The 16,300-nt window shown below is 52.0% G+C and overlaps 8 protein-coding genes across 8 annotated transcripts; 4 read left to right on the forward strand and 4 right to left on the reverse strand.

The window, feature by feature from the left end:
- Positions 1–1,002: 1,002 nt before the first annotated feature.
- Positions 1,003–1,955, forward strand: N7462_003929 (uncharacterized protein; the record flags this gene model as incomplete). The annotated part of the gene is made up of 2 exons (XM_057075655.1): positions 1,003–1,074; positions 1,155–1,955. The coding sequence occupies 2 exons, from the start codon at positions 1,003–1,005 to the stop codon at positions 1,953–1,955; spliced, it is 873 nt and encodes a 290-aa protein (XP_056935160.1).
- A 213-nt stretch (positions 1,956–2,168) lies between these two features.
- On the reverse strand, positions 2,169–3,726 carry N7462_003930 (isovaleryl-CoA dehydrogenase; the record flags this gene model as incomplete). Its single annotated transcript, XM_057075656.1, has 5 exons — positions 2,169–2,583; positions 2,643–3,156; positions 3,231–3,325; positions 3,400–3,487; positions 3,543–3,726. 5 exons carry the CDS (start codon positions 3,724–3,726, stop codon positions 2,169–2,171), a joined length of 1,296 nt encoding a protein of 431 aa, XP_056935161.1.
- A 540-nt stretch (positions 3,727–4,266) lies between these two features.
- On the forward strand, positions 4,267–6,095 carry N7462_003931 (putative 3-methylcrotonyl-CoA carboxylase, beta subunit (MccB); the record flags this gene model as incomplete). The annotated part of the gene is made up of 2 exons (XM_057075657.1): positions 4,267–5,705; positions 5,801–6,095. The coding sequence occupies 2 exons, from the start codon at positions 4,267–4,269 to the stop codon at positions 6,093–6,095; spliced, it is 1,734 nt and encodes a 577-aa protein (XP_056935162.1).
- A 606-nt stretch (positions 6,096–6,701) lies between these two features.
- N7462_003932 (uncharacterized protein) lies at positions 6,702–7,377 on the reverse strand (the record flags this gene model as incomplete). The annotated part of the gene is made up of 3 exons (XM_057075658.1): positions 6,702–7,116; positions 7,184–7,193; positions 7,245–7,377. The coding sequence occupies 3 exons, from the start codon at positions 7,375–7,377 to the stop codon at positions 6,702–6,704; spliced, it is 558 nt and encodes a 185-aa protein (XP_056935163.1).
- Positions 7,378–9,164: 1,787 nt separating this feature from the next.
- On the reverse strand, positions 9,165–9,365 carry N7462_003933 (uncharacterized protein; the record flags this gene model as incomplete). The annotated part of the gene is made up of 1 exon (XM_057075659.1): positions 9,165–9,365. One exon carries the CDS (start codon positions 9,363–9,365, stop codon positions 9,165–9,167), a length of 201 nt encoding a protein of 66 aa, XP_056935164.1.
- A 459-nt stretch (positions 9,366–9,824) lies between these two features.
- On the forward strand, positions 9,825–10,912 carry yop1 (putative membrane biogenesis protein (Yop1); the record flags this gene model as incomplete). Its single annotated transcript, XM_057075660.1, has 6 exons — positions 9,825–9,878; positions 10,099–10,305; positions 10,383–10,391; positions 10,538–10,601; positions 10,667–10,724; positions 10,789–10,912. 6 exons carry the CDS (start codon positions 9,825–9,827, stop codon positions 10,910–10,912), a joined length of 516 nt encoding a protein of 171 aa, XP_056935165.1.
- Positions 10,913–11,746: 834 nt separating this feature from the next.
- On the reverse strand, positions 11,747–12,594 carry N7462_003935 (autophagy-related protein 101; the record flags this gene model as incomplete). Its single annotated transcript, XM_057075661.1, has 3 exons — positions 11,747–11,934; positions 12,064–12,414; positions 12,516–12,594. 3 exons carry the CDS (start codon positions 12,592–12,594, stop codon positions 11,747–11,749), a joined length of 618 nt encoding a protein of 205 aa, XP_056935166.1.
- Positions 12,595–12,975: 381 nt separating this feature from the next.
- On the forward strand, positions 12,976–14,957 carry N7462_003936 (peroxisomal biogenesis factor 3; the record flags this gene model as incomplete). The annotated part of the gene is made up of 4 exons (XM_057075662.1): positions 12,976–13,133; positions 13,258–13,607; positions 13,682–14,072; positions 14,135–14,957. 4 exons carry the CDS (start codon positions 12,976–12,978, stop codon positions 14,955–14,957), a joined length of 1,722 nt encoding a protein of 573 aa, XP_056935167.1.
- Between the last annotated feature and the right edge of the window lie 1,343 nt (positions 14,958–16,300).

The following is a 16,300-nucleotide window of genomic DNA, read 5'->3' on the forward strand; positions in this document are numbered from 1 at the left end:
GCATCAGTGTAAAAGAGAATCGGATTAGTTACATTGGATAGATAAATAGCCCAGGAACTGAGGAACTCAAGATAGGAATAAAAATACGTAAAAAAGAATCAAGAGGGTGTGTTATAACACCCTATGGCACTATATACTGCGGGAGAACGGGAGGAGTTTAGAAAATTCTTCATGCTTGTCAACCGCGAGCAGCCGACAAAGCTAGGGCCCTCTGTTACCTCGTTCGAAAGTATATCTCTGTTGACACCCAAGCATGTTCTATTTATGATATAAACGCACGCACATGCTTGGTATCGCATCATCAAAATCCAGTTCGAGGCTCTCTACATTCAATCATGAGTGGCAATTTTGAAGACAGATGAAATGGACCTATTTACTGGAGTTGTGTCTATCTGGTTTTCCGTCGGCACCACTCACTAGATTGAAGATAAATCAAGGATAACAGTTCTCAAACAGTTGTGCTATTAAGTCCAAGTAGTTAAGATATAGTCAGATCAAGGTAATGGAGGCTGAGTCCAAGCCCAAATATCATAGTGCTGACTGTGCTGGGATGCCTTGAAATTCTTGGCTTGGCAAAAGATATGACCTGATTCAGGGGGGTTATACCTTGAAGCGGTACAAAAATTCAAAATCTCATGTCACATTTCCTAATAAGATGTTGATTACAAGACTCAACCTATCATCTCTCGTCGGATCTCGGTTCTTGTCGGTTCTTGTGGGTAGAAAAAGAAGGGATCCATATAGAAAAGAAATGTGGAGCCGGGAAAAATGCCAAGGCTTACATTAGCAGGCTCCTCTGACATCCAGAATGCAGAGATCAGCCGGATCTTCGTCACCTTCTGCACAACCTCAGTTCTTCCCTTCATTTCTCTTCTTGCATGGTTCTTGTGCATGGTATATACCCATAATTCATCTGTCTTTTCTGTCCGACCCTTAATCTTCATCTTGCCTTTATTTGTTCGAACTTGACCTTGAGATTTTCTCCCGGACTCGACTGAAAGCATGTCTGACGACGACGAGTACTACGAGTGGGATGATGAGTATCTGCTGGAAGATCTTGTGCCGGACCTCGTTGTGAGTTGTCCTGTTCAGCGGCTATGTTCGGCGCCCCCTTTGGAGTGAACCCTTGCTAATCAGGTGCCGGCCTCGCTCAGGATGAACTCGCCGGAACTTCATATTATGAAGCTGCCTTGTACGAAGACCCTGCGATGGATGTCGAAGACTATTTCAGCGACTGGGAATACTACTCGGATGACTACCATGATGACGACCCGACTGTGAAACACAACCCTGCTGTAGTGAAGGAGATCGATGCCTCTACGAAGCCACGCCGATCAGCTGGTTCGCGAACAAATAATCGACTCGGCCCACCGAAGTCCACCCTGAAGCCGGATGTAACCACTTTTCAGGGCGTCATTTGGAGGACGCCAAATCTGGAGAAGGACCAGGATATCGCTGTTCAAATATACGAGCCCGGGCATGGAGACAAGGTCGCACTATTGGAAGACTGGCGGGAGATTTTCAAATTTGCCCAGCCGGCGCTGGACAAATCACGATTGCGAAAGAGAAAGGCAATGGATACATCACTAGTGGAGCCATCTTTTGCTGATGATGAATTCCCCTGCGAGGAGGAGTATGACCCGGCGGACAGCTCAGACCAGATGTCTGATATTCTGTCACTGGAGAATACAACAGATAATGGGGACGCATCGAACACAACGCCGGAGTTGATTCAATCGCCAAAGGAGGTGCCCAGTCCGGTCGTGACAGCTCCGGCCAAGAGAGGTCGCAAGCGAAAAGCCGAGGTTTCCCCCGAAGAAGAACATGCGAACGAGGCAAGCGGGAAACCCCCTCGAACCCGAACCAAACGACTAGCCTCGAAGAATGAAGCCAGTACCGATGTGAAATCTGATCCGCCACCCTCCCGCGTGCGCAGATCTACCAGACGAGGCTGATGGAGTGGATTGCGGCTGACGTGCGATTCAATCTGATCTGCATCTTTCTTCATACGCCAGATGGAATATCTCCTCCAATGACATGTAATGAGTACTACGAATGAAGGCATCAATCTACCCCCTAGGACGCAAAAAATATTACCCTCATCAAGTCAATTATGAAGTCATAATACACTCGCTACATCTATTCCCGTAAAATCCTAATGAACCGCCCTAAGCATATTCTTTGTTGAATGCGCGACCGATGACCATCCGCCGAATCTCACTGGTACCTGCTCCGATCTCGTACAGCTTCGCATCGCGAAGCAGACGCCCGGCAGAAATCTCGTTGATATATCCATTGCCGCCCATCAGTTGGATGGCATCCAAAGAACACTCGGTAGCACGCTCAGCAGCGTACAGGATCGCTCCCGCGCAATCTTGGGTGCGAATCACTAGAGGATTCGGTGATGCCGCCGCGTTATCAACTTCGCGAGCCGTGGCATAAGTATATGCCCGCGAGGCGGCCAGTTTAGTGTACATATCTGCCAACTTGCCCTGAATCAGCTGGTTATGTGCGATGGGAGTACCAAACTGCTTCCGGACGTGAGTGTAAGGGAGAACCAAGTCTAGGGCAGCTTGCATAATGCTGGGAAGACGTTAGTATGAATAGGATTGCTCTGGTGAATACACAATAGAGCCACATACCCAAGAGGCCCAGCACTCAATACGAGTCGCTCCAAGTCAAGACCCTCCATAAGAACTTTGACTCCTCGGTTCACCTCACCGAGTAGGTTCTCCCGGGGAACAAAGACATCCTCAAAGATGAGCTCGCCGGTGTTAGAACCGCGCATGCCCAGCTTGTCCAACTTGCGGGCGCACGAGAATCCCTCAAAGTTTTTCTCGACAACAAAAGCAGTAATACCCTTGGATCCCTTTTCAGGCTCGGTCTTAGCATATACAACAATGTAGTCTGCGTCGGGGCCGTTGGTAATCCACATCTTGGTTCCATTGAGGACCCAGCCGCCGTCGACCTCCTTGGCAGTAGTCTTCATGCTGACCACATCGGATCCAGCCGAATGTTCTGACATTGCGAGAGCTCCAATCTTCTCTCCTGAAAGCAAGCCTGGTAGGAATCGTTCTTTTTGCTCAGTTGAGCCGTTTAGGGAAAGCTGGTTGACGCAAAGTTGGGAGTGGGCGGCATAGGACAGTCCGATACTTCCTGGGCAAAAGGTAAACAAATTAGATCGGTTCTTGGCCACTTTTCTCATTCATCGCAAACCATGTAATATTTACCAGATGCTCGGCTCAGTTCTTCCATCACAATACAATGGGCTTGGTAGCCCATTCCCAGACCACCATACTCTTCGTTGGCTGTGACTCCGAGAAATCTAGATTGCGAACGAGCTTATCAGCGCATTGAACTATATATTTGGCTGATGAGTATGTGAGGAGGAGGTCATACCCAGCATCTCCCAATTTCTTCCACATGTCCGCCGGAAATTCATTCAGCTGATCTGTCTGGGCGGCTACCTCGGCTGGAATTTCGCGTCCTGGAAGGGCTGGTCAGTATGATGACACCTTCCATGAGATAATCCTAGGCCTTACGAGTAAATTCCTGTACTCTCTCGCGGAGTTCCAAAAGGTCATCTTCTGTTGGGGGCACAAAACCCGCCGGGTGTTTGGTTGACAGCGAACGCGCGAAACCTGGGGAGAATGCGGGGATGGCTGTGGGCCGCCTGAGCGAGCGCGTGGATGCGCGCAGGAGGGAAGGAAGGGACACAGAGGCCATTGTAGTATCCTGCTACGACAGGCTTGAGAAACTGGGAGGATATGAGTTGCGAAGAACAATGTTTGAGGAGCTTTGGGCGGCTCGGTTTAAAACATGCGGATGAGGGGGCGGCATCCGTCGGCGTGGAGAGACCGCCTGCAGTATACCACGGCGCCTTGATGCCCACGCCTGTGTTTTAAGTCTTGAATTCCTCGGACTTTCGCTATAAGAAGCTGCCATTGTAGATTCAACAGGCGAATCTCTTTTTCATTCTCTCTATTCACAGTATACCAATTTACTTGAATCTCTACTCGCAGCCGCGCTTGTTCGCACTGGTTGGAGGCGTCGGTCGGGCTCGGGTAGAAGCGGCAACCCTCGCATCTCCGCACGATCTGGGGAAACGCGGAGCTGCTGTCCCTCACCTCCTCGAAGTGTCGTTCTTGATTCAAATACCATGCCAACCAGCAACAGCACGGCCTTGTCTTGATTTGAAATCCAGCAGAGAATTGCGACCGCTTCTTTCTCACAGTCATCAAACTGATCACACCTCTCATCCCCGCAATGCGCGCTCCGTCCCCGCTCGTCCTCCGGGGCCTGGGCCCACGGGTTGGACCGCGTAGCTGTCGCCCAGAACACTTCTCTTTGCTCCAGAATTTCACCCGAATATCGACCAGGACAGTCGCTAGCTATACCCATCCTCACCATGCTTCTGCACTCTCCGTCCTCCCGTCTACCGTGGACACCTCCTCGCCTGAGTTCCGAGAGAACAGCCAGCAGATGCAAGAGCTTCTCGACCGGATGAGCAGTCTACATGCCAGCATCTCCCGGGGTGGCCCGCAAAAGTCTCGAGATAAGCATGTCGCACGAGGCAAAATGCTCCCTCGAGATCGCGTTTCAGCGCTGATCGATCCGGGCACGTCGTTCCTGGAGCTGTCTCCGCTAGCCGGGCAAGGGGTCTACGAGGGCGAAGACGTGCCCGCTGGCGGCATCATAACGGGTATCGGGACGGTGGAGGGCGTTAACTGCATGATTGTTGCTAACGACAGTACCGTCAAGGGCGGCACGTACTACCCGATCACGGTAAAGAAGCACCTTCGCGCACAGGCAATCGCCCAGGAGAACCGGTTGCCGTGCATCTACCTCGTCGATTCCGGCGGCGCCAACCTGCCTCACCAGGCGGACGTTTTCCCAGATCGGGACCACTTTGGCCGTATTTTCTTTAACCAGGCTCGTATGAGTTCGATGGGTATCCCCCAGCTCTCGGTCGTCATGGGCCCCTGCACCGCCGGCGGAGCTTACGTCCCGGCCATGAGTGACGAAACAATCATCGTGGAGAACCAGGGCACCATTTTCCTGGCCGGACCGCCTCTTGTGAAGGCTGCAACGGGCGAGGTGGTGTCCGCCGAAGACCTGGGCGGCGGTCAGTTGCACTCGACAATCTCCGGTGTGACGGACTATCTCGCTGTGGACGACGCCCACGCGCTTATCCTGGCCCGCCGCTCAGTGGCGAACCTCAATTACCCTGTCACCCAGCTGCCGTCACAACTCGAAGCCGCAGCCATCAAAGAGCCTGTCTACGACCCGGTCGAGTTGAACGGTATTGTTGGCACGAACCTGCGCCGCCAGATCCCCGCGCACGAAGTCATCGCGCGCATCGTGGACGGGAGTGAGTTTGCAGAGTTCAAACGGGACTATGGGACTACGTTGGTCACGGGCTTTGCGAAGATTCATGGCCATCGAGTCGGCATTGTTGCTAACAATGGTATCTTGTTCTCCGAGTCCTCGCTCAAGGGGGCGCACTTCATTGAGCTTTGCGCCCAACGACGCATTCCGCTCGTTTTTTTGCAGAATATTTCTGGATTCATGGTTGGCGCTGATGCGGAGAAGGGCGGTATTGCGAAGAATGGTGCTAAGCTTGTAACTGCTGTCGCTTGCGCCGATGTGCCCAAGTTCACTGTTGTATTTGGTTCTAGTGCGGGCGCAGGCAACTACGGCATGTGGTATGTTCCCCCCTCCTTTCCCCCTAACGAACACAGTCCTCGGGCTCTCCTGTCCCTGTGAATTAGGTCCTAATGGTTTTCCTTTTCTTTGCTAGTGGTCGGGCCTACTCCCCTCGTCTGATGTTCATGTGGCCGAATGCCAAGATCGGTGTCATGGGCTCCGAGCAACTCTCCGCCGTAATGGAGGCTGTTGGCAAGTCTGCCGATCCAGCCTTGAAGGCTCGCATCGATCACGAGTCCGAGGCAATCTTCTCGTCTGCACGTCTCTGGGATGACGGCGTCATCCCCCCGGCCCAAACGAGAACGATGCTGGGCCTTGGCTTGGCCGCTGCTCTTGGTGGCAAAGAGGAGCCCGATATACAGACGCGCTTTGGAGTGTTCCGGATGTAGATGAGAGCCGGACATGAAACAGAATTTTAATCATAGAGACGAAGTGAAGAAGATGGATTCGAATCAAGCCCCGCTATCTTATTCCGTCAAATATAGCAACAAGTGAGAAGATGGAAATCTGAAGCCACACAAGTAGAGAAGAAATATGCAAAAGACACATGTGTTTTCGTTCAAGGAAATCAGAACTTTTATTCATCAAAATTGACTTTTTTGGAGGTCCCATATGAACCCAAGTTTAGATATGTAGGAGGGGTAGAAATTTGTGAAGGGGGGGGGGGGAGAAGACAAAAACTGGATGACATGATGATTCATTGATTCACCCAAGGTATATGAGAGAATGGAAAAGAAAAGGGAAGATTGGAGAATGGAGGATGGGGGACCGATGATATAAGAGGGCGGGGGCGATGATGAGAAGCGGTGACGCATCGTTCTATCAAGAGGCGCAGATGCATAGAAAGCGTAGTGGGAAACAGAGATCATGAGACACGTCAAAGTAATGCGTGGAAGCGGAGGCAGGCGTGACTTGAACAGACCTGGAGACTTGAATCAAATTTCCAGGGCTAGATTCATTAAAAAAAAAAAGGGGGGGGGGGGGGTTGACGTCGTTCATAGAATCACACATGGTAATCGACGGCGCTGTGGTCTTTCCCTCTTGCGGTCACGATTGTTTTGGGCTTCACGTTTGCGAGAGGAGTCATTGCCGCTGGAGCCTTGGAGATCCTTGCGGATGATTTGACGGCAGAGATCGATAAAGACTTCATTGACGTTAGCCCGGCGCCGGGCGGAGGTCTCGTAGTAGGGGGCGTTGCCCCAGCTTTGAGATAACCCAAACGCGCGTGCCCGGGGTACGGCCCGGTCCTCCTCGAGATCGGACTTGTTGCCGACAATCACGAGCGGTACGTTCTCGTCGTCCTTGATGCGGATGATTTGCTCGCGGAGTTCGGACAGCTCGTTTAACGACGACATGCTGGTGATGGAGAAGACAAGGAGAAAGCCTTGGCCTTGTTTCATATATAGTTCTCTGCGAAAAAAAAACGCACATGGACGTCAGTATAAACTCGACCCTGTTTGGTTGTACGTATATTTACCTCATGGCCGCTAATGAATTTTGTTAGCAAAGAAGCAAACACGATGATCGGCAAAACTTACTGAACTGTTCCGTTCCCGCGGTATCAAGACTGCACGACGATATCCACACGATCAGCGTCTCTTCGATACTTCCCATAAACTCGAACCAGCCGAAAATGGGCTGGAGAACAAAACCTACATTTCGAGTATGCATTGTCGTCCCTATGAGATGAGGCGTCAGTAGTGTCGCATGTCAGAGCAATGACAAGGAATATGCCACTTACATCTACCTCGATTTGTTTCCGGTATGAGTCCTCGATCGTGGGGTCATAGCTTTCAATCCAAACATTTTGGACGAATTGGGCTGTAAATCCATAAGCGTCTCATTCGAGGCCCAAGCACACGCCATTCGTTCGGTGTGATTCAGCGGCGCATGGGGAGAGAGGATGTATACCGGTTAGACAGCTTTTCCCTACACCTCCTGCACCCAAAACCACGATATGGTATTCCCGTCTGAATTACATAGGGTGGTTAGACGCTGAGAAGGACGAGGTCGAGACGGACGATTCCACGACTTACTGGGGTCGCATTGGGAGAGTTGGCAAAAATTCGACGCTTTGTCTAGACGCGAGACCAGAAAGGGGGCGGGATCGATGACTTGAGGAGCCACAGCGCCGGGTTGATATGGGTCAATGGCCAAGACTGCGGGATCGTGAGAGCGTTTGACTTGCGTATCGTGAATGTTTTGGTTGGACGCAGTTCGAGATCGAGATTGAGATCAGGAGTCCTGGGATAATTGTAATGGTCGGCGGATGCACGAGATGCGAGCGGAAGGGTACTGTATACTGTGGCGCTACACCGTCGATTCAATGTCGAATCGTCAAGCTCCCTTGAGAGGGGAGGGAAGAGAGGGGAGGAGGGGGTCCGATAGAAGAGCAAGGGTAGTTGAGTCGGTTACATCGGTCTTCAATGGATGTGGTCGACGCACGGACGTCGCGATCGGGAAATGAGAGAAGTCCGCGAGGGTGGTGGAGAGTGAAAGAGGGAACTGAGGCTGAGGAAGGGGAAGGAGAGAGAGGATGTGGTGGTGGAGGTGTTTGTGCGGGACCTTGCCTTTAGGCTTTAGCCTCGTGCCGCGTCTGTTGGGGCCTGGGGGCCTGGGGGCCTTGCAACCAGGGGAAAACGCAACCCGATCCCCAAAAGCCGGAGATCCCAGTCAATCCAGAAGGGGCCACAGAAAAAGGCTAAAACCGAGAGCCCAATGTTCCGACAGCCTCAGACTCGGTTGCATTTCACCCCGGCTCTCTCCTCAATCACATCATAAGGGCCTGGCGGTGAGTCCCCTCTCCACAAAGCCATTCTCCCCTCTCAGCCCCTCCCCACCTCGGTCCGGCTGCCCCTTCGCCCATTGTCTTTCACTGGATACAGCTATAGATATGCGAGAAATACTCGTATAAATCTTCTCCGGACATGGAAACCCCAGAATATTATGCGGATTGGAATGTACGGAGTTCATAAATCGGCAGACCGAAGTCTCCGTTTCTTCAGTCCATTCTGTCTGGCCCACTTTCTATTCTATCCTGGTGAACAAGATAGCCACTGGCCGTTGCTCGGAACCTCCTGACACTGTTTTGATGACAGGGCTCCCCATAAGATATTGAATACGGTTTCATTTGTCATGCCCTTCTCCTTGTGGGTTCTGATGAAGCAGGGACGCGAGGGCAGTTATACTTCGAGGGTCACATGATCCAGTATTATCTCGGAGCCGAGAGTGTGGAAGGGTGCAGGATGGTAAGGTTGGCCTTCGGGATTTCAAATACCATCGCGACGGCTGCAAATCGACCACCGTCCCATGCGCTAGATGCCAGTGACCTGAAATACAAGGATCAGATAGCCCGGTGACACAGCCACAAGCGAGCCAGATCCTCAGTGCTGACGATGTTCGAAAAGGGAATAACGACATGTACATCCCCACGCGACCAAGATAATTCTAAATGGCTGTCAGGCACCACGAGGGCTAATCTCGAGCCGCGCGAGCGAGACCGACAGAGATGTCATCGTGATCAATTGGCTGGTGTCTCGCCAAAGTGTGTCCCGAACCGCCCGGTACGTCATCTCCCGCTCCGATGCGGGATACACCAGGCCAGCTTCGATCAGCCTCCGGACTAGAATACACGTAGCTTCAGGAGTATTGCTGAACATGGTAAATCAGGGTGTATGTAGTGAGGGGAGCTGGAGAATCAAAGAAACAGAGAATTTCCTCTTCCACAAAGCCGTGAGCTGTGCAGGAATACAGCGATAAGCCAAATTGCGCTGGGAGAGACGAATGGTGTCGAGCGGGTCTGGATCGGAATCATTTTCTGGATGGCATATCCCACGCACTTGCTTCCCCCTCCCCGATGCATGCAGCACGCGAGGCACCCGGAACGTCTGGGCTCCCCTCGCCAGGTGGCCCATTCGCTATCACATAGTTCAGGTTGGCAATTTCACATGGGGCACGCAGATGATCGAGGCCCGAGTACGTCATGACATCACGTGACAACGCACGGGCAGTGCAGTAATCGCCAGCTCGACCGGTTGCATTCTCACCATCCCTCGTTCCATTGCTCTCCTCTTCTCGACGATATCAAGTACCCAAAAAATTAAGGCCCATCTGTCAAAATGGCTTCTTTCCAGGATCGTGCTCAGCACGCCATCGCTCAGCTTGACAAGGAGGTACGTCGTTGATGTGCTGGGATTGTGGGTTTGACTGGTGCCTCACTAGCTTGAGTTCTCGCCGCCATTTGTGCGCTGTAATATGTGCCACGCCCACAGAGACCGAGCTGAAGGAGCAGCGCCAGAAAACCCCCATCCCCCGTCTGGCATCTCCATGATTCCCGATCAGCGACATAAGAGCTCTGTTCACTGACTGCCATGGGCTCCGTTGCTTCAATAGCTGTCCAAGTACCCCGTCCTGAATAACCTGGAGCGACAGACCTCCGTCCCGAAGGTCTATGTCATTCTCGGCCTGGTCGGAGTGTACTTCTTCCTGGTCTTCTTCAACATTGCGGGCGAGTTCCTCGTCAACCTTGCCGGCTTCCTCCTCCCCGGCTACTACTCCCTCGCCGCCCTCTTCACTTCGGGTACCACGGATGACACCCAGGTGAGATTTCCTTGAATTGACACATTTTCGCAAAATTTTTAATGATTATTTCCGTACTAACTTCCGATGAAACTTAGTGGCTCACTGTAAGTTCCTATCGCTCTGAAGAGCACCCGCAACCTGAGCTTCTCCCTGTATTTGGTTGGTGGCCGGGAGCCGCGGACCGGATCATTGGACTGATGAAGGCGTCTCTATTTACCTGAAATCATCGTTTTAACTATTATCTCCACAGTACTGGGTTGTGTTTTCCTTCCTGACCGTCATTGAGAGCGCCATCAACGCCGCCTACTGGTTCCGTATGTACCCGTCGTGCAACGATGACCGAAGCAGAAAGAAACCAGACCACTGACTCCCTTTCTAGCCTTCTACTACATCTTCAAGTTCGTCCTCGTTCTGTGGATGGCCCTTCCTCAGACCAAGTAAGTAATTTGCCCTGCAAGAGCCACGAATTCCGAATCTGACCGATTTCCCCTCCCCGCCTAGCGGCGCCCAAATTGTCTTCCACTCTTTCCTGCAGCCTCTGGTCGGCCGCTTCTTCTCCAGCACCGGCACCTCCGCCAACCTCCGTGCCCAGGCCGAGGCTGCCAGCAAGGCCCACTCCACCTGAATGCGCTGCGCCGTGCAGGATCTTTGCAGAGAACTGTCTCGGAAATGAGTTCTTCTTTTCCCGCGCCTGCAGGATAGGTATACGTCGCGAGTTCTCTACTGAATCGCCGCGCTGTCGCTGAACACTGCTCAGTGAATCGCGTTTGAGGCTTGGGGATCTCACTGCCATGCAATTATTTTTTTGGAAGAAAGATGACAATAGAGTGGAAGTTGATTGGAAGCGGAGGAGAAGTGGGGCGAGTCCGGGGTTGCGAGTTGGGTTTCGGGGATGATAGCTCGAGGGTGTTTGTATTCTCGTTCCCAGTATTCGGAATGCCAGAGCGAGGGAGTGTGAGAGAGGTGGTCTCAGATATGCCTGTAGCGTGTTTATTTGGTTGATGCCTTTGATGAAGGGAGGCCCGCTTGGCGGGTCGCTTTGTTTCGATTTTCTACCGAGGACATAGCCCACGTACATCTATTTGCTTTTTGAAAATTCCCTAGTGCATGAAAATGTGCGGTTTATATATATATTTCTTTTTTTGGGAAGGGGGCGATTCTCGTCCAACTGGCCAGTATTAGCCGGGCAGGGCTGCCGTATCCGAATGACGTTCGCGGTATGTAGACACACGGACTCATTTAGATCGGCACTACAAGAAAAAGTCCGAAACAGATTCCATCAACGCCGGTCCAACCCCTGATAGAAAACGCTAGTAATCACAACACCGAACTCCGGCCCCATACTCAATCTAAGCTTAACAAAAAACACAAGAGAAACCCAGAAGAACCACCAGGACTGGGAGAGCCATCAGTTGAAGATGGCTCATCGTCCGAGAGCAGACCATGATGGGACGGGAGATCAATATAATCCCATGCGATTTCCCCAGCCATCGGCTCGGGGATTGACCACAATTCGGTAGGGAAAGGGGTTAGATTCGCTCGTTGTAATGGGCGGAATGTGGTCCTTATCGCGGTTGACGACGTTCATGATTTTCAACGCCGCCTTCTGGAGCATGTTCGCCATGGCTTTGCGGACTTTGGCTCGTTCTGGAGCGGAGATAGAGAATCAGCATCCGAAACAATATACAAAGCCTGGGGGGCAACAGAAGAACGACACAGGACAAGCCTCATGATAGAAAAAGGGTGGAACTCGCGACGTGACATGGGACGACTTACCGGACTCGGTGCGGGGCGTGGCAATCGTCACATCTAGCGTCCAAATCTCCCAGCATACCTCTTCCTCGCCTTTTCCGGCCAGCCCGCCGAACCACAGCCCTGTCCGGCGCCGCTTTTTCTCGTAGAATTCGACTGCGATGCGGCCACGCACGCCGCCACCTCCGCCAACTGTGCCGTCTTGTGCGCCAGCCGCGGAGGTGAGGTGCTGACGGACGAGGGCGTTCACTCGAGACTCGATCAAGGTTTCTAGGTCGGCGTCGTTAATGGCCGGAAGAGTCAGGTCGAGCACATCGAAGGTCACCGGGCGAATTGAGGGGAAGTAGCGGTGGAAGAAGATGAGGTTGAGCACGCCTGGCGAGAGGAGGCAGGGTTTAGTATTCAGTATTCAAGGCTTTGCGGCGAGCGCATGAGGGCTGAGCCAGGGGTACCAAGCTTGCGTTAGTTTGTCGTACCTTTCAGTACATCGCGCACTGTGGAGGTGTCGGCGAAGATCTCCAGAAAGTACTCTGGAGGGGTTTTGCGGGGCTCCATCCCCGCCCGCAGAGGAACGGTCCAGCTTGGGCCGGTGGAAGAGGTTAGGAGGTGGTGGATTCAACGATCCAGTATGAAGTTCGGGGCTTAAGACGCGGGGGTCATGGGAGAGAGGGGTACTAATCGTTCAAGGTAGAAGAGGGGGAGGACGAAGGGGAGGGGTGGTGATGCCGATGTAATCGATGTAATCGGGGCGCTTGGTATCGGCGCATCGGGCCAGCCCGTGACGCAGTCCAGCTCCTATTAGCCGAGGCGGCTAGGCTCACCCTAATCCGCTTCCCCTACCCAACCCCAACCTCCAACCCACTCCCGCATATATCATGACCCCAGACTTCTAAGTTCTGTGTCTATCTGAACTGCCTACCTCCAAAACCCCTCAAGATGATCGGTGCCGCTAGGCGCTGGCTCCGGCGCAATCGCAAAGGTCTTGCGATCGGGGCTGGGGTCCTGGGAGCTGGCTACCTGGCCGGGCAGTATGTGCTGTCCAAGATCTCCGAAGCGCGAGAGCGCATGAGCAGCGATCGGATTGCTCGAGAGAAGTAGGTACTCCCCTTCCTCCCTCCCTCGACAGGCTTCTCCCGTTACTCGATTCCGGTAAACCTGTGATAGGGCCGAAACTCGTCGCGTACCCCGAATCCTAGACTGACCCAGTCGTGAGTACAGTTTACGACGCCGATTCGAACAGAATCAAACCGATTGCACCTATACTGTCCTCGCCCTGTTACCCACTGCTACCGAAAATATCCTAGAAGCGCTCCCCGTGGAAGAATTGACAAAGGAGCTTCAGAAGAAGCGGGCGGAGAGACTGGCGCGTCTCAATGCCGGGGAAGTAGCGGGCTCGGACATGACCTCGGTATCTCCCAGCGTGACCGAGGATGATCGGAAAAGTCTCTCTAGCTTCCAGAGTGAAGGATACTTGCACGCAAGCCAGCTTGGGGATTCAATCAATCCTGATGGACAAACTCAGGTGAAACGGAACAAGACTCAGCTGTGGAATGAAGTCAAAATCACATGTATGTCCCGAGATCCGCATACGGGAGGATTACCCACCTCGACGATACATAACGACTAATCCTTCTTTTCACAGCCATCACTCGGTCCTTCACGCTTATCTACACCCTCTCGTTGCTTACTCTCTTCACTCGCATCCAACTCAACCTCCTCGGCCGTCGAAACTACCTGTCCAGCGTCATTTCTCTGGCCACACCACCGACCGACTCCACAATCAGCTTGGAAGACCACGATGACGAGCTGACGCAGACTCTGGGTGACGATTTCGAGACCAATCGTCGCTATCTGGCTTTCAGCTGGTGGCTGCTACACCGCGGATGGAAGGAGCTGATGGAAAGGGTTCAGCCTGCAGTCGAGGAGGTTTTCGGTCCTCTCAACCCCCGCGAAGATATTAGTTTATCCAAACTGTCGGAGTTGACGTTGCAGATCAGGAAGAAGGTGGAGGGAAGCACCGAAGAGGAACGACGGTACAGTTCCTTTTGATCCGGACAGATCGATTCGGCGTAACTAACAATACATGATGCACTAGATCCAAGAAATGGCTCTCCTGCTTGCTACCCCCATCAAAAGAAGAAGAATACGTCCTTCGTGAATCTGGCGTTGAGGGGGTTGCGGATCCATCGTCCTCGCAGACTGCCTCGAAGCTGCGCCATCTTCTTGATGAAACAGCCGACCTCATCGACTCCCCATCTTTCTCCTTCGTTCTGACTCTTCTGAATAATGAGGGGTTCTCGACCTTGGTTGACCAGAAGTGCGCTAATGAGGCCTTCAAGGCCCCAGTCGCTGCTCCAGAGACAGTGCCACAGTCCTTCGATTCCATGGCCACGGTTGTTCCTGCTGCGTCAGAGCACAAGACTAAGCTTGCGAACTTGCTGGCCGTTTTGGCTCGCCAGGCCCATGTAATTGGTAATGGAATTCATCCGCCCAATGAATACCTGGTCGCCATGGATCAGAATGTACGGGAGCTTGAAGCCTTTTCCGCGGTCATTTACAGCTCAAACTTTGACCTTGAGCTTCTTGGTGCCAAAAATGCGGCTGCGGCTGCAGGGAATGTGGGCGAGGAGTCTGCGGGGCTAGACTCGACGTCCTCGTCCTTTGCTGCTGTGATGGTTGATAAGGAGGAGGAAATCACCCCCACCGCTGATATCACACAGAGTGTCCCAGTCCTTGTAGACTGCGAGCCGCAAGCGCTTGTTTCTGAACCTACGACCACTGCCGCTGAAGACCAGACTCTCGAGAAGAATTCCCAGGAGGAAGCAGCTGACTCTGCTTTCGAGCGAGCCTGGGGTAAGGCTGTTGAAGACGGACAGACTTCGACCGAGCCGGAGAGCCAGGCATCCGCCCAAGCCTGAATGTTCAATTTTCTTGCCAATACCCTTGTTCTTGCGTCTACCTTCCTGTTTATCGATGGACGCCACTACTGTCTTAATATTTAGACTAGGTCGTGTTAATGATTATATGTCTATATCATGTTACTAGACGCGCTTCTATTCTGGCTATAAATGATGTTTACATTCCACCACGTAATTTATGTTCCTGCTCAATCTTGTTGACTAATTGCGATCCATCGTCCCATCCAAGGATCCTTCAAAGCTTAGCGGTAAATTGCAAGTCGTTCGAGGAAGCCTTTGAATCCTTTGTAGTTTTCTTCCCACTCTCAATAGCTCAATCCACCATCCATCTGCATCCATCCACCAGGCTCCATTTACGAAGAGAAACATTTTGTCGGGGCGCTGTAACTTCTGGAAGTAGTTGAAATCACTTGGCCTCTAAAGACTCTCTGTTCCTCCTGTCAATGCACATTCAACCCGGTGATTTTCAAGCGCCAGTCCCCTTTCAGAAGGACAAATCTCCTCCATTGGGTGATCAAACTTGAAAGTCTATTTGTCGGGGGCACCTGTCCGGACAGATTTCTTGATGTATGTATGAATGCAGCCCATGTCGGTGCATTTTATGGTAAGGATGGAGTTGGCGCCAATGGATACAAGTCTCACCCATCTCTAAATCCTCCGCAAATAACTTCACGGTCCATGTCCGTTCGCCGATGCTATTCCGTACGCGCACAAGTATCTATAGGTCACATTCTTGTCAGACCACTCAACCAGCAGAACATGATGGAGCAATTCGAGGTTCGGGAATGATTATCTTTGACAAGTCAATGTATTGTAACAAGTAGTAGGCTCTGTAAATATACAGTCATTATCTTGTTCAAACTTTAAACATTAGTTTCGTACTTTGTTGAAGAAGTGAAGTGTATGAAGCTCTTCATATCCTTTTTTTGCTGGAGTTGACCTAGCTCAGATCATACTAGTATTACGAGGGGACCAAAAGGACTTCCTCAAGAGTTGTTCAGTGAACTAAACATGACAGATCAGAAGTATAGGTGCCACCTCCCAATAGAATATTAGCCAGGAAGGTCACGTCGACCTAGGGCTTGTTTGTAGACAGAAATGGTGGAAATACGTATACTGTAGGATGGAAGGTTGACAGGTAACTCACAAACATCAGGTCAAACCTCGGTGTTGAAATGAGATATTTGAACAAATTCTTAAACATGAGCCCCAGAAAGAGAAGCTGATTTTCTTGATGAATTTTCGACGGGGAAACCAACCAGCAATCTCCAGGGAGGTCAGGCGGTAAATCGAGCGTACCCGCCCCATAGCCTCTCTATACTAAGGACTCAAGTCTTACAACA

This window comes from Penicillium macrosclerotiorum (assembly GCF_028827735.1).
Source record: "Penicillium macrosclerotiorum strain IBT 26536 chromosome Unknown utg000003l_segment0_segment0, whole genome shotgun sequence".
In the NCBI taxonomy this organism is placed as follows: domain Eukaryota; kingdom Fungi; phylum Ascomycota; class Eurotiomycetes; order Eurotiales; family Aspergillaceae; genus Penicillium; species Penicillium macrosclerotiorum.